This window comes from Olea europaea, chromosome 6 (assembly GCF_002742605.1).
Source record: "Olea europaea var. sylvestris chromosome 6, O_europaea_v1, whole genome shotgun sequence".
Taxonomy (NCBI): Eukaryota; Viridiplantae; Streptophyta; class Magnoliopsida; order Lamiales; family Oleaceae; genus Olea; species Olea europaea.
Window position 1 is genome coordinate 15065348 of NC_036242.1, and position 13227 is coordinate 15078574.

The window sequence follows — 13227 nt, forward strand, 5'->3', positions numbered from 1 at the left end:
AAAGAAGGAAGAGCTCATTAAGTCAAACCCTGTATATAAATTTTCAGAAAACAGGTGTATTTCAACATAATGTCAAGCACATTCAAACTCCACAATCCAATGAAAGCTTCACTCAGCATTTTACTCAATCTTTATCAGCATATACAGGAATATGCATGCATGTTTTATAATAACAATGATACGAGTGAAGACAAAAAAAATTGTAGCAAAAGACAGCGATTCAACAAGCTGCACATTCAACTATTGAATTTATCTCCAAAAGCATTTCATTGCAGAGAAGCAAAAAGTCGAACAATGGAGAATAGAGTTCTCAGGCCCTTACATCTCTAAACTGCAAAGCAAGCACAACAGCAGTTGGGAACACGAAAGAACAAAATGAGAGATACAAGTCCCTGTACTGACACTAGTATTAAGTCGTCTTGTTGGAACAGATTGTTAAAAGTAGTCCATAGTGATCACTAGGTAAAACAGGAAGCACCATATTTTGAACCTGCTTTTTCACTTTCTTTTCCTTCATGTATGATAGACCAGGAATCGCATCCATCCCAATCATTTCAATTTCACTTATCTTGAAATCTCTCAACTTGCATACAAATCGATCCAGCCGTTTCTGCAGAGTACGGTTACCACTCAACATCTTGTTTGATTTGGTGTCATATGTCCATCCAACTTCTCCAGGTCTTAGCTCTGTCCAAGCATCAATCCATCCATCAGATAAAGGAAATTGACCGTCCAACTTATCATCCCAGTTCATATCACCACAAAAAATGACATTCTGATTTTTGTCAAGAAGCTTTACAGCCTCCTTTGCTTGATCTACACGTTCCTTGCTAAACATCTGATCCCATGTTGGCGGGCCTGGACAGGGACTTTCCAGATGGCTTGTGGCAACAACCAATTCAGCACCTGTCTGCGCTTCACCTTCAGCAATACAAAGTTCTCTTCCCATTATAGTATTGTTAAAAGGTTTGGAGCTGTAGCATTTTATTGGAAGATTACTTAACTGCAAAATTATATAATAGCAGATAATGAGTTAGATTTGTGTAACAGATACAAAGAATTTTACAAAATATTAAGCCCCCGTTTAGCCCTCATTCTATCCAAATTTTAATGGTTGGAATAATGTTTTTTTGAAAAATGTGTGATTGAAAAAGATTAAAATGTTTTGATTTGCATATAATATTATTTTATGGAAGATTATGTGGTTGAAAATAAGAGAGAAAAAGAATGAGAATGAGAATGAGGGCCAAACAGGGGGGCTAAATGTAATTATCTCTTATTCCAATATATGCTTAAAAATCGAAATTGATCAAATGGCTTGCTGGCTGCTAACTAGCAAGTACAGAAATATCAAAATTTGTATCAGATATTAAGGTTGAGCACACTTATGGAGCATGAGCCAAATACATATACACACGCTAAAGAATTGACTATTGATGGTGTCAGAGGAAACAAATATTTTAAGCCATAATACATTTAAGTTGAACCAAACAGGCTGTAAAAATTAGATGTAGGTTCCAAAATGCAACACAGCACCGAAACTCGTATAATATTTGGAATAAAATATTACCTGCATGCAGAAATATGGCCCTGAAAATGCCACTTCACTTGACACTGAACAGTGGTAGTCCTTCCACCAACTTGATTGCTGGAAAATTTTGTAAATATTTGGAGTAACCTCCTGTAGAGTTAAGCAAATTTAGTTGAACACCCGAATGCCAGACTAAGAGTTTTCAGCCATATGGAGTTCAGGAAAAAAAGTGTAAATAAAAAAAAAACCTGAAAACATATAACATTTGGCAAATGCAGTTGAATAAGATCTCCAAGAGATTTCATCCTCTTTTGCACCTCAAGATCTTCTCGAAACCAAATATTGTAACTCAAAATCTTCGTTGTTTTAGGTTTAGTGCCTAAATGAGTATCACTTACAGCTGCACCTAGTGAGTAGTTTGTGACAACAAGACTTAATATTTTAGTACAACACGAAAAAAGTGTAAGAGAAAGGATAGATGGAAATTAGCAACAATTTGATTGACAAACAACTAAACTCATCCAGAAAGAGTTATACCACTTTGTATTAATTATAAAAAAAAAAAAAAAAAACTACATTCACTTTTTAGTTTGACTGAGAATTAAGTAGAATTCTTGTTCTTGAAATCTTCTACTAAACATGCAGATTAATTAAGGATGACTTCTATCAGAAGCAAATGTGATCGTATACTTTATAAGAGAAACAGCTTACCACAAGTTTGCTTATGTAGCAGAAATTCACTGCACCATCCCGTAATGGAATTCATAGGCATCCATTAAAACCATTTTCAACACAATGTAGAACATATAAATAAAAAAACGTATTTCAGCTCCAGGAAAGGCATAGTTTAGTGCTACATTTAATGTTTAGAACTGCAACATAGTGTTCCACTTATGCTACTGTCAAAGTTCAAGGAAATAAGTTTTCCAAGGATGTATCTTACACATTTGAAACTCCAAAATTAAAATATCAAGCGTTCTGTGATTCATACAACAGAGAAATGCAAGGTAGCATTAATTCAACACCTATCTACATTGTAAAATACAAGTAACAGAAATAGAATACATCTATACCAAAACCAACTGGAAAGCACCAGCAGAAGATTTATATTTGCTAAGAAAATTGGGGTTCAGAATACATCTGCCATTGTTGAAATCCTATTCAAACTCAAGTAAATATTTTAAACAATTAAAAGAATACAAGTTAATAGAAGTCTAACTCAGCCACTGATTTTATTAAGGTAAGGCATGCAACTAGGAATTCAATTCAGTTGACCTCCCCTTTCTTTGAAGTCCTGTTTAAACTCAGTTAAACATTTCTAATAGTTAAGGCAGTACAACTTACTAGGAACCAAACTCAACAACAGAATTTACTAAGACAACACAAATTATACTATCCGGTTGACTATCATTTTGTGTCATGTGTCAAGAACAAGGAAAAGGATGGGAGGAATTCCCATTTATTTCCCAGTTAAACATACAAAATAAACCCTGAAACCAGAGAAAATACTGCTAGGTTCAAATCAAAACTAACAGAAACAAAATAAGACTTCTCCTTTCCCATAATTAACCTCGAAATTCAACCGGCCCATCAAAAATTCAACTGAAACTAACAGTTAAATGAAAAACCACAGTGATATTGCATTTTTATTATAATCGCAAGTCATACATGTCAAAAAATAAAAATATTTTGAAGAAATTGAAGCATACCCAGGGATTCAACTTCAACAGCCTTATTTCCAGCCTTTACAGCTCTAAACTCAATAGAATCACCTGCTCCACCATCACCACCCATATCTGCGTCTTCCCTGTTTTTCCTCTTATTGCCACAAGGACGCAGAGGCGGAAAAGAACCCTTTAACCCACGAGAAGAACAAGCCGCGCTGCCATCACCAGTACACACATTAGGGCTCTCCATATTTTCCTTCTTATTATTGCTAGGCTGCAAATCCAACAAACCACCCTTAAACCCTCGAGAAGCATCATCCAAATCACCACCACCGTTCGTCAAATCTCGATTTCCTTGATTTTCCCTTTTCGTATTATTACAAGACTTCAAAGGGTAGAAAATGCTCCCAATAGAGGAGCCGGAGCCCAATTGCGCTTCATGAATATCATCATCATCAACTTCAAGAATGGAGAGTAAAGATGCAGAAGCCCTAGCTCCACAGATTTCACAACTTGTGCTTTGATATGGGTTCAAGAAAGTGCAGTCTTTGCATGCCCATTTAGGTTTTGCCGGTGATGATGATTGCGGTGGTTGTGCAGATAGGCAGATTTGGCAGGATGATTTTTGAAAAGGTGGATTGATGAAAGTGCACTTTGAGCGTGTCCACGACATTGTGATCAGACGAGGGGTTTTCCTGGGGGGATTAACTGTAGCAGAATTGTTCCTTGGGAGATGAAAAAATAGAACATATAAATAAAAAAACGTATTTCAGCTCCAGGAAAGGCATAGTTTAGTGCTACATTTAATGTTTAGAACTGCAACATATTGTTCCACTTATGCTACTGTCAAAGTTCAAGGAAATAAGTTTTCCAAGGATGTATCTTACACATTTGAAACTCCAAAATTAAAATATCAAGCGTTCTGTGATTCATACAACAGAGAAATGCAAGGTAGCACTAATTCAACACCTATCTACATTGTAAAATACAAGTAACAGAAATAGAATACATCTATACCAAAACCAACTGGAAAGCACCAGCAGAAGATTTATATTTGCTAAGAAAATTGGGGTTCAGAATACATCTGCCATTGTTGAAATCCTATTCAAACTCAAGTAAATATTTTAAACAATTAAAAGAATACAAGTTAATAGAAGTCTAACTCAGCCACTGATTTTATTAAGGTAAGGCATGCAACTAGGAATTCAATTCAGTTGACCTCCCCTTTCTTTGAAGTCCTGTTTAAACTCAGTTAAACATTTCTAATAGTTAAGGCAGTACAACTTACTAGGAACCAAACTCAACAACAGAATTTACTAAGACAACACAAATTATACTATCCGGTTGACTATCATTTTGTGTCATGTGTCAAGAACAAGGAAAAGGATGGGAGGAATTCCCATTTATTTCCCAGTTAAACATACAAAATAAACCCTGAAACCAGAGAAAATACTGCTAGGTTCAAATCAAAACTAACAGAAACAAAATAAGACTTCTCCTTTCCCATAATTAACCTCGAAATTCAACCGGCCCATCAAAAATTCAACTGAAACTAACAGTTAAATGAAAAACCACAGTGATATTGCATTTTTATTATAATCGCAAGTCATACATGTCAAAAAATAAAAATATTTTGAAGAAATTGAAGCATACCCAGGGATTCAACTTCAACAGCCTTATTTCCAGCCTTTACAGCTCTAAACTCAATAGAATCACCTGCTCCACCATCACCACCCATATCTGCGTCTTCCCTGTTTTTCCTCTTATTGCCACAAGGACGCAGAGGCGGAAAAGAACCCTTTAACCCACGAGAAGAACAAGCCGCGCTGCCATCACCAGTACACACATTAGGGCTCTCCATATTTTCCTTCTTATTATTGCTAGGCTGCAAATCCAACAAACCACCCTTAAACCCTCGAGAAGCATCATCCAAATCACCACCACCGTTCGTCAAATCTCGATTTCCTTGATTTTCCCTTTTCGTATTATTACAAGACTTCAAAGGGTAGAAAATGCTCCCAATAGAGGAGCCGGAGCCCAATTGCGCTTCATGAATATCATCATCATCAACTTCAAGAATGGAGAGTAAAGATGCAGAAGCCCTAGCTCCACAGATTTCACAACTTGTGCTTTGATATGGGTTCAAGAAAGTGCAGTCTTTGCATGCCCATTTAGGTTTTACCGGTGACGATGATTGCGATGGTTGTGCAGATAGGCAGATTTGGCAGGATGATTGTTGAAACGGTGGATTGATGAAAGTGCACTTTGAGCATGTCCACGACATTGTGATCCAACGAGGGGTTTTCCTGGGGGGATTAACTGTAGCAGAATTGTTCTTTGGGAGATGAAAAATGAGAAATCCTGGTCTTGTTATTATGCGGAACGAAGTGAGTAATGCCATTTTGAAATTGGAATTGGGGTCGTCGTTTGCCGCTTTTGTCCTCGGGATGATATGTAGCCCAAGCCCCATTTCGTGAAAAAGAATTATTTTGAATAATCGATTGATCAAAAATGTGTAGTTAAAAATTGAAAAAAAAAATTGAATTTACGTGTAATATTATTTTATTGGTTGAATATGAATTTTGAAAAAATGATTTTTCAGAAAAATGGAGCTCAAAAAAGAGCATAAAAAATTGTTGAAGGGTTGAAGGAACTTTATACATTCACAATATTAAGCTCTTGTATGAGCTCCATTTTAATGAGATTTTGTAAAATATATTTCGAAATAGTAATTTTTTTAACAAAGTGCGGTTAAAAAAAATGAAAATTTTTGGATTTATGAATCAAAAATTTAGGGGCTGTTTGGGCCCGATTTTTTCACCCAAAAAATTGATTTTTTGACCGTTATTTTACTATTCCAGTCGTCATATTTGACTTCTTCTCTCACAGATGGACCCCACTTTTCTCCTAACGGTCAAAAAATCAATTCTCAAGATCACTCCCAAACAGGCTTTTAATGGAGCCCAAACAAGGGCTAAATGGGAGGAGTCGATCTAGCATTCTCCCAAGTGAATCGCTGAGCAAGCCTAGTTGGAATTTCTGTTAATTCGTCATGGCTCATTCTCAAGGTGAAAAAAATAAAATTTTTGAATTTTTTAAAAATATAAAAAAATGTCCCGAGGCGAATTGAGTCACATAATTTTGAAACAAGCTAACCCGTGCTCCGACTCATCACAAAGCAAGCACGAACCAACAACTCGTACATCCATTACGTCTTGGCTCTACCCATTAATTATCCCATATAAATGTGTTTATAATAAATTCCAAATTTTGAATATTTCCATATATTATTGATCAGCATGTTCTATATCAATCTCAATTCTTATTGTCACGCTTCATTTCTCAATTGTTGTCATCACGACTACTACTTAATCCAATGACCCTTGACCTCTTGTCCTCACCCCACATCTCCTATCGGCCAATGTTGCAAAGACAAAGCTCGACTTGAGTAACTTAAACATTTGTGAGAATCTAATGCACCAAAAACCTAAGCATTTAGGTCAAGAAGGATAAAAGAGAGAGGCTTTCTATAAGTCAAAAGCAAACAAGTACGGATTCAGAATTGAATCCAAAATCGAGCTACAAAATTTCAAGCCGAGCTAATATGCGGGAAAAAAAAATTACACATAAAAAATTGCTTTTACAAAATAAATAAATGAAATATGCCTTTCAAAAATAAAAATAAAAAAATTATTGGACCTCGGGGGGACTACAGCCCTGCTCAATCCCCCCCTACATCCGTCCCTGAAAGCAAATGCCCTCCATGCTCCACGGTCCGCTTATGAAGGAATAGAAATAAAAGATATAGTGTCAAAGCAAGTTATGTAATATGACTCGAGCCTGAAGGCTTTACTTACAATAACATTGAGTATCACCTATCGGCCTATGTTGCAAAGATAAAGCTCGACAGCAAACGCATGCAAGATGCCTTTGCAACATACGTAAGCTAAAATGGATTGTAGGTGTCAAGAGGAGTTGTGGTAGAGAAAGATGGCGGTAAGACAGGGGACAAGGTTGGAGAAAGAGGGTCCTGGGTGATACTGTGCTAGCCAAGCCTTTTGAAATCTCCTTCTGTATAGTTAAAAGTCGACATTCTTTTGAATAATAAAAATGACACTAAAAACTTCAAAAGTTCATAGCTTTAGACATTTTTAAGGGTAATTTTGAAAGCTACTTTCTGTTTTAGGGCAGAAAGCATACTCAAGCTATTTACATGTCCATACACGATAAGTTCCAAATTCATAGTCCAATCCATAAATGAAATTCAAGATACAAACATATATATATATATATATATATATATATTCTGAAAAATAACTTCTTAGGACAATTGATTACTTCTCGGATTATTAACCTTTTAGGTAGAGCACTTTCTTTTTTATGATTTCTCCTTTAGAATATTATGCTACCAGCACCAAACAATCATTAGACACTACAATTTTCACAAAGAAAACGCCAAAATATGAATCGTGTCCCCCCAAAAATATAAAGAAACACAGTGACAGAGGGAACATATATATATATATATATATATATATATATATATATTCTGAAAAATAACTTCTTAGGACAATTGATTACTTCTCGGATTATTAACCTTTTAGGTAGAGCACTTTCTTTTTTATGATTTCTCCTTTAGAATATTATGCTACCAGCACCAAACAATCATTAGACACTACAATTTTCACAAAGAAAACGCCAAAATATGAATCGTGTCCCCCCAAAAATATAAAGAAACACAGTGACAGAGGGAAAGAATTCAGCCGAAACAAAAGCTTCAATATTTATTCGTACCTTTACATTTAATCATGGAACGAATGAATAACAAAACAACCAAAAAGAGCTACCAGAGAGCAAGTATAAACCCGTGCTGAATACGCTCAGTCCAGTGCCATGGAAGCCGATCAATCTCATTGTGCCTGCGCTACTTACTTCTGTTGAGTTCACTACCTGGCTCGTCCTGTTATTGCTAGGCTTCTTACTGCATTGGAAGAACAGATTCACAAAGCGTGTCGTGAATATCTAAATAATGTGATCAGATTGATAAAAGCACAGTAATTACGCTTACCTTCCAGGAAATACACAACCGCCATGACCTGCAAATTTTCCCAGAACAAAAGGATAAATTTTAGATGACAGTTTAAAGAACTGCAGCAAAAATACAAAAGAATTGGAGCCAAATATGGCTAGACTACTTATTTTACTAACACATTCATATAGTCAGTGCATCCTATTACATGTCGAAGTAGAAGTAGAATTTGACTATTTTGATAGAAAATTATAATTTCTAACATCCAATCTGCAAAACAAATTGCTAGTGTTCTTCCACCATTCAATTTGAAACGAGACAATGCGTTTCTGTAGTTCTCCCCATGTGAGCACCTCTGTTATATTCAGCCCGTTTGGAAGTGATTTTTTGGCCTAAAAATTGATTTTTTGACCGTTATTTCATTATTTCAGCGGTCATATTTGACTTTTTCTCTCACAGATGGATTTTAACTTTCTCTTAACAGTCAAAAAATCAATTTTCAAAATCACTCCCAAACAGGCTCATTGAATTTCACATTGCCATGTCCCCTCAAACATAACAATACACCAACGGCATGTTTGATATGTAACACTAGACAGGATTAGCTATGCAATGCTCTATATTTTAGTTTCTTTTCTTTCTTAACGAGATCTAATCCTATCCTATCCAATCCACTTTAATAAACATAAGTTGAAGAAATATATGACTCCCTTATTGCTAATAGACAAGTAAACAATTAATAATCTAGTCCACACAATTAATCATAGCTCAATACAACATTTCAAAATCTATCAGTATGCATCTACAACCAAACATAAATATTGCAGTTTCTACTCTATCTTTTCACCAGGAAATTCAAGTGTAAAATCAATGAGTTGGGGTGGAATCCGTTATTATTAAGTAAATCACTTACTTGGATCAGTAGTGGTGATCATGGCTGCACCCTTGAAATCACAAGAACCAGGAGAATTCCCTTCCTTCTGGTAATAACTATCGAAGGCATAAGATGCATGGTTCTTCACGTTATTAGGCTGATAACAACTCTCCCCTGGCTGAATCTCCGAGCAATTTGCCCTCCCTGGTCCACAAGCCCAATCCAAAGCAGCCTGCAATGTTTTTGTATCAATGCCATCCATGGCTATGCAATATGTTTGATTCGTTGTGTCGTTAGCCAAAAATGTACCACTCCCCGACACATGAAGCAAGTAAACAGCCGTCGAATTCCCATAAAATAGTCCCCAGTTCGCCTCAGACACAGGTGAAGACCTCAAATCCTCATTAAACAACTCATATATGTACACATTAGAAGTAATTTCCGGATGCAATGGCGTTCCACTACGATCAAAGATGTGCTTAATCAAATTTGAATTGTATGTGTCTGCATTGTCAATTGTAGCATAAGGTTCCTTCGAATCCCCTTTTGAAGGCCACCCCGTTTCAGTAACAAGAACTACCACATCAGTGACATTAAGATTCTTCATAGAAAAATACACTGAATCAATCATAGCATCAAGAACATTAGTATAGTGCAGCAAAGTATTAGGATCAACCATTTCTTTCGAGGGTGTCAAGGGCTTAAACAAAGAATTATCCAAAGGCACAACACCCTTATTCTCCATAAACACATAGTAAGGATATAAATTCATCATCAAGGGCGACTGGGTCCTAGAACAAAATTGCAATAGTTGTGAAATGACAGAGCTCAAACTTTGATTAAAAAAAGCTTGGGAGGGTGGGAAAGGGTCAAGAACAATTGAAGCAGCATTTGGAGTTGAAATCTTGATTTGGTTATGCAAATTTGCAGCCACAAGAGCACTGTAAAGTGACTCAATTGCTGGCATAAGCATCGGAACTGAACTTGGAACAGTGGTCAACACCTCATCACCCACTGCCACGGCGGTGATGAGCGTTTCTGGGTAGTATGCCGCCACGTTGCGGCCAATCCATGTGGCGGCGGTGACATTGGACGACCCAATGGCAAGAAGCTGGTTATTGGGCACACTAACAATGACCCTAATCTTAGTTTTTGCAAGTGCTTTAAGAATCCCAGCATCAGCATCGTACAATCTAACATGGGTTATCTTTTGTAACTGCAAAAAAGCTATCAAATCTGCAGGTGAAAGCAAATTAGACACATCAGTGCCTATGTTCACACCCACATAGGGCTCATCTTTATCCTGTTGTACCTTAATCCCTGCATACAGAAAATACACAAACTAACTACATTTGGCACAATTAGACAACACATTAATGATCGAATTGATTTTCCTGGAGTGGGTTCTTGGAATTATCATTACCTATGGAGAGTGACGTAGGAAGGAGAGAAATGATGAGCCAAACCAGAGTGAAGAAAAAGGCAAATTTAAGATTTTCCATTAAAGAGAAGATTGAAATTTTCTTGAATCATCTTCTGGCCCTGTATCAGGTAAGGCTAATTTCATTATTTTAGCAAGTTCTTGTGAGTTCTTAAGTGGTTTTGACTTCCAAGATCTGGTTAAGGTAGAAGAGAAAAGGAGAGAACATTGATGAACTGGTGAATCGAAAGTAAGTTTAGTTCAGTTTTTGCTAGATTTCTGTGTGTTGAATTCTGATTGGTGTACCGAAGTGACTATAATGGCCTTGTGTACCGACAGTGAATCAAAGATGGACGGTTGGTGCAAAAAAGTTTAGAAAATACAATTTTTGCCCTAAAATTTGTGTAAATTAGGGATACTTCCCCCCAAGAGTTCTTTTTTGGTGGGGACGAGACTGAAACACCCCAAATCTACCCTACGCTGCACTGACTTAGTGTTGTTCTTTGTTCCGTGGATCCTTCTCAAATCCCAGGCTGGATCCTTGAGGTAACTTTTGTCTTTAATGGAAATGACAAAGATGCCCAGAGTTGCCCACTTTCTGTCCGTCCTGGTGCACGCTACTTTTTCAAGTATGGACCTCTTAAAAGAAAATTTTAGTAGGTTACATTGATATTTCAAATTTTGAATCATTCAAATCATAACATTTCGACATTCAACAATTTCAACTCTCGTCTGATCTTTATTTTTGTCAAAATATATTTTTCTTTTTTTTCTTTTTAATCACATATCTTTCAATAAAGTAATATTCCAAACAAATTCAAAAAATCTTATTTTTTAACCATATATTCTCATAATCTAATCTACTATTTCAAAATAGATTATTAGCCCAAAAAAATAGAACTCAAACAAGGGCGAATAAGAAGAGAGAAATAAAATAGATCTCATTGAGATGTCATAATGTAAATTATAGGGGCAAAGCCCCTTGTCCAGGGGCGCCAACAAGCCCCTCACCAAAGACGTCAAGCAAAACTCAAATTATAGATCTTATCAAGTGTACATATAGCCCCCGTTTAGTTCCTATTAATTTTCATTCCATTACATTTTATTTTTCTCTTTCCTATTTCGCACCACACAATCTTCCATAAAATAATATTACATGTAAATCGAAAACTTTTCCTTCTTTTCAACCACTCATTTTTCAAAAAAATATTATTCCATCAATTTTCGTTACTATAAAATGAGGACTAAAGAGGGGCATAGTCTCATCTATATCTTTCTCGAACTGAAGGTTACTTTTGTGTGGTTGAAAACTGAATTGGGAACAAATGTCTTAGGCATCAACATCTTTAGTGATTAGTTATTCTTGAAATCTGTTAATGTATTTATTTTATTTGACTTTGTAGATGGTACTCAGATGAAATCCTGTCATGATTCTGAATAGACTTTTAGAGTATCCTCTTTCAAAGAGCATTTTCTATAATTAGTGGGTATTTATAAATTTGGAAAATAAAAATTTTTAAATACTTCAATAGCTCTTTATATCTAGCGCTTAAATTTACGACTCTTAAAAAATATTTAGTCCCTATTTGATAAAAATTGAAATCAAGATTTTTATTCAAATCAAAGTCACAATTAATTTTAACCACGCATTTCGTTAACTTTTATCAAAATTTACTAAAAATCTGATTTTAATTTCCACCAAAACTGGGACAAATTGTTTTATTTCTATATATTGTTTTCACTAGCTTCCATCCAAATTATTATATTATTCTCCTTCATTATTAAAATACTCTGAATACATTTAATTATATAGAGTGAATTTGACTCTCCAATATTAATTTGAAAAGTCTCTTGGGATATAATTTTAATGGTTGACTCTTTAAAAATAGATAGCATCTTATATTTAAAAAACCTCTTAAAGATGCTTTTATATTTGTGATGATGTATACTTAGGGCTTGTTTACTACATATTTTTGAAATATTATTTTTCTTTAAAATTATTTTCAATTGCAAATTTTATGGGACTCAACTTTGAACCTTAGATTTTCCCCCAAAAAAATAAAAAAATAATAATAAAAAAATAAAAAAAATAAATTCACTCTAAAAAATATGTATCAAACAAGCCTTTAATGTTGTCTCGGATGCCTCACAACATCTCGATATACAAAGAGAAGTTAGATGTATAATTTTAAAGTAAACTCCTATCAATAATTTTTTTTAATGATCTTGCGTACAATCCTGTCAATATTTTGAATTAATTCTACGTCTTCATGATGAATGTAGAGCTCTGATGTATGTAAGTTATATCATTCTTGTATGAGTTTTACTATATGTTCAAAGTTGGTTGACAAAGAAATATCTACGTCAATCATTTCAAAAACATATTTTTAAATAATTTGAAATTAATGGTCTGAATTTTGCCAACACTTATTTGTCAACCAAATTTGTAAACACACTTTGTACAAATAGTATAATACTTCTTGTTTTGCTTAGTAACAAAATCAATACATCTACTTTGTGACTCCTTTAGGATTGTACTATTTTGGTTTGACAACTGAATAAGACTGGGCTAACTACCATAAATTTGTAAATGCAACCAAAAGTTGGTATTGATTTTTTTTTTCTGCCTTCTATGAAGTTAACAAGAATAGAAGAATACGGGTCATTAAATAACAGACTGAATTAATTTACTAATTTAATTAGTCA

The 13227-nt window shown here is 35.0% G+C and overlaps 2 protein-coding genes across 4 annotated transcripts; both read right to left on the reverse strand.

Annotated features, from left to right (window-relative positions):
- Window positions 1-200: 200 nt before the first annotated feature.
- On the reverse strand, window positions 201-5632 carry LOC111395975. Of its 3 annotated transcripts, none has more exons than XM_023022212.1 (4): window positions 4852-5632; window positions 1780-1937; window positions 1571-1681; window positions 201-1003 (listed from the first exon to the last, which is right to left on the reverse strand). In XM_023022212.1, exons 1-4 carry the CDS (start codon window positions 5597-5599, stop codon window positions 410-412), a joined length of 1611 nt encoding a protein of 536 aa, XP_022877980.1. In that variant the 5' UTR covers window positions 5600-5632; the 3' UTR covers window positions 201-409. The 3 variants fall into 3 exon arrangements, with proteins under 3 accessions (XP_022877980.1, XP_022877982.1, XP_022877981.1); XM_023022214.1 differs by lacking the exon at window positions 4852-5632 and adding an exon at window positions 3241-3939 and having other exon boundaries at window positions 1780-1931; XM_023022213.1 differs by lacking the exon at window positions 4852-5632 and adding an exon at window positions 3241-3939.
- Window positions 5633-7904: 2272 nt separating this feature from the next.
- On the reverse strand, window positions 7905-10926 carry LOC111395976 (glucan endo-1,3-beta-glucosidase 1). The gene is made up of 4 exons (XM_023022215.1): window positions 10525-10926; window positions 9141-10421; window positions 8267-8294; window positions 7905-8179 (listed from the first exon to the last, which is right to left on the reverse strand). Exons 1-4 carry the CDS (start codon window positions 10601-10603, stop codon window positions 8005-8007), a joined length of 1563 nt encoding a protein of 520 aa, XP_022877983.1. The 5' UTR covers window positions 10604-10926; the 3' UTR covers window positions 7905-8004.
- Window positions 10927-13227: the final 2301 nt, after the last annotated feature.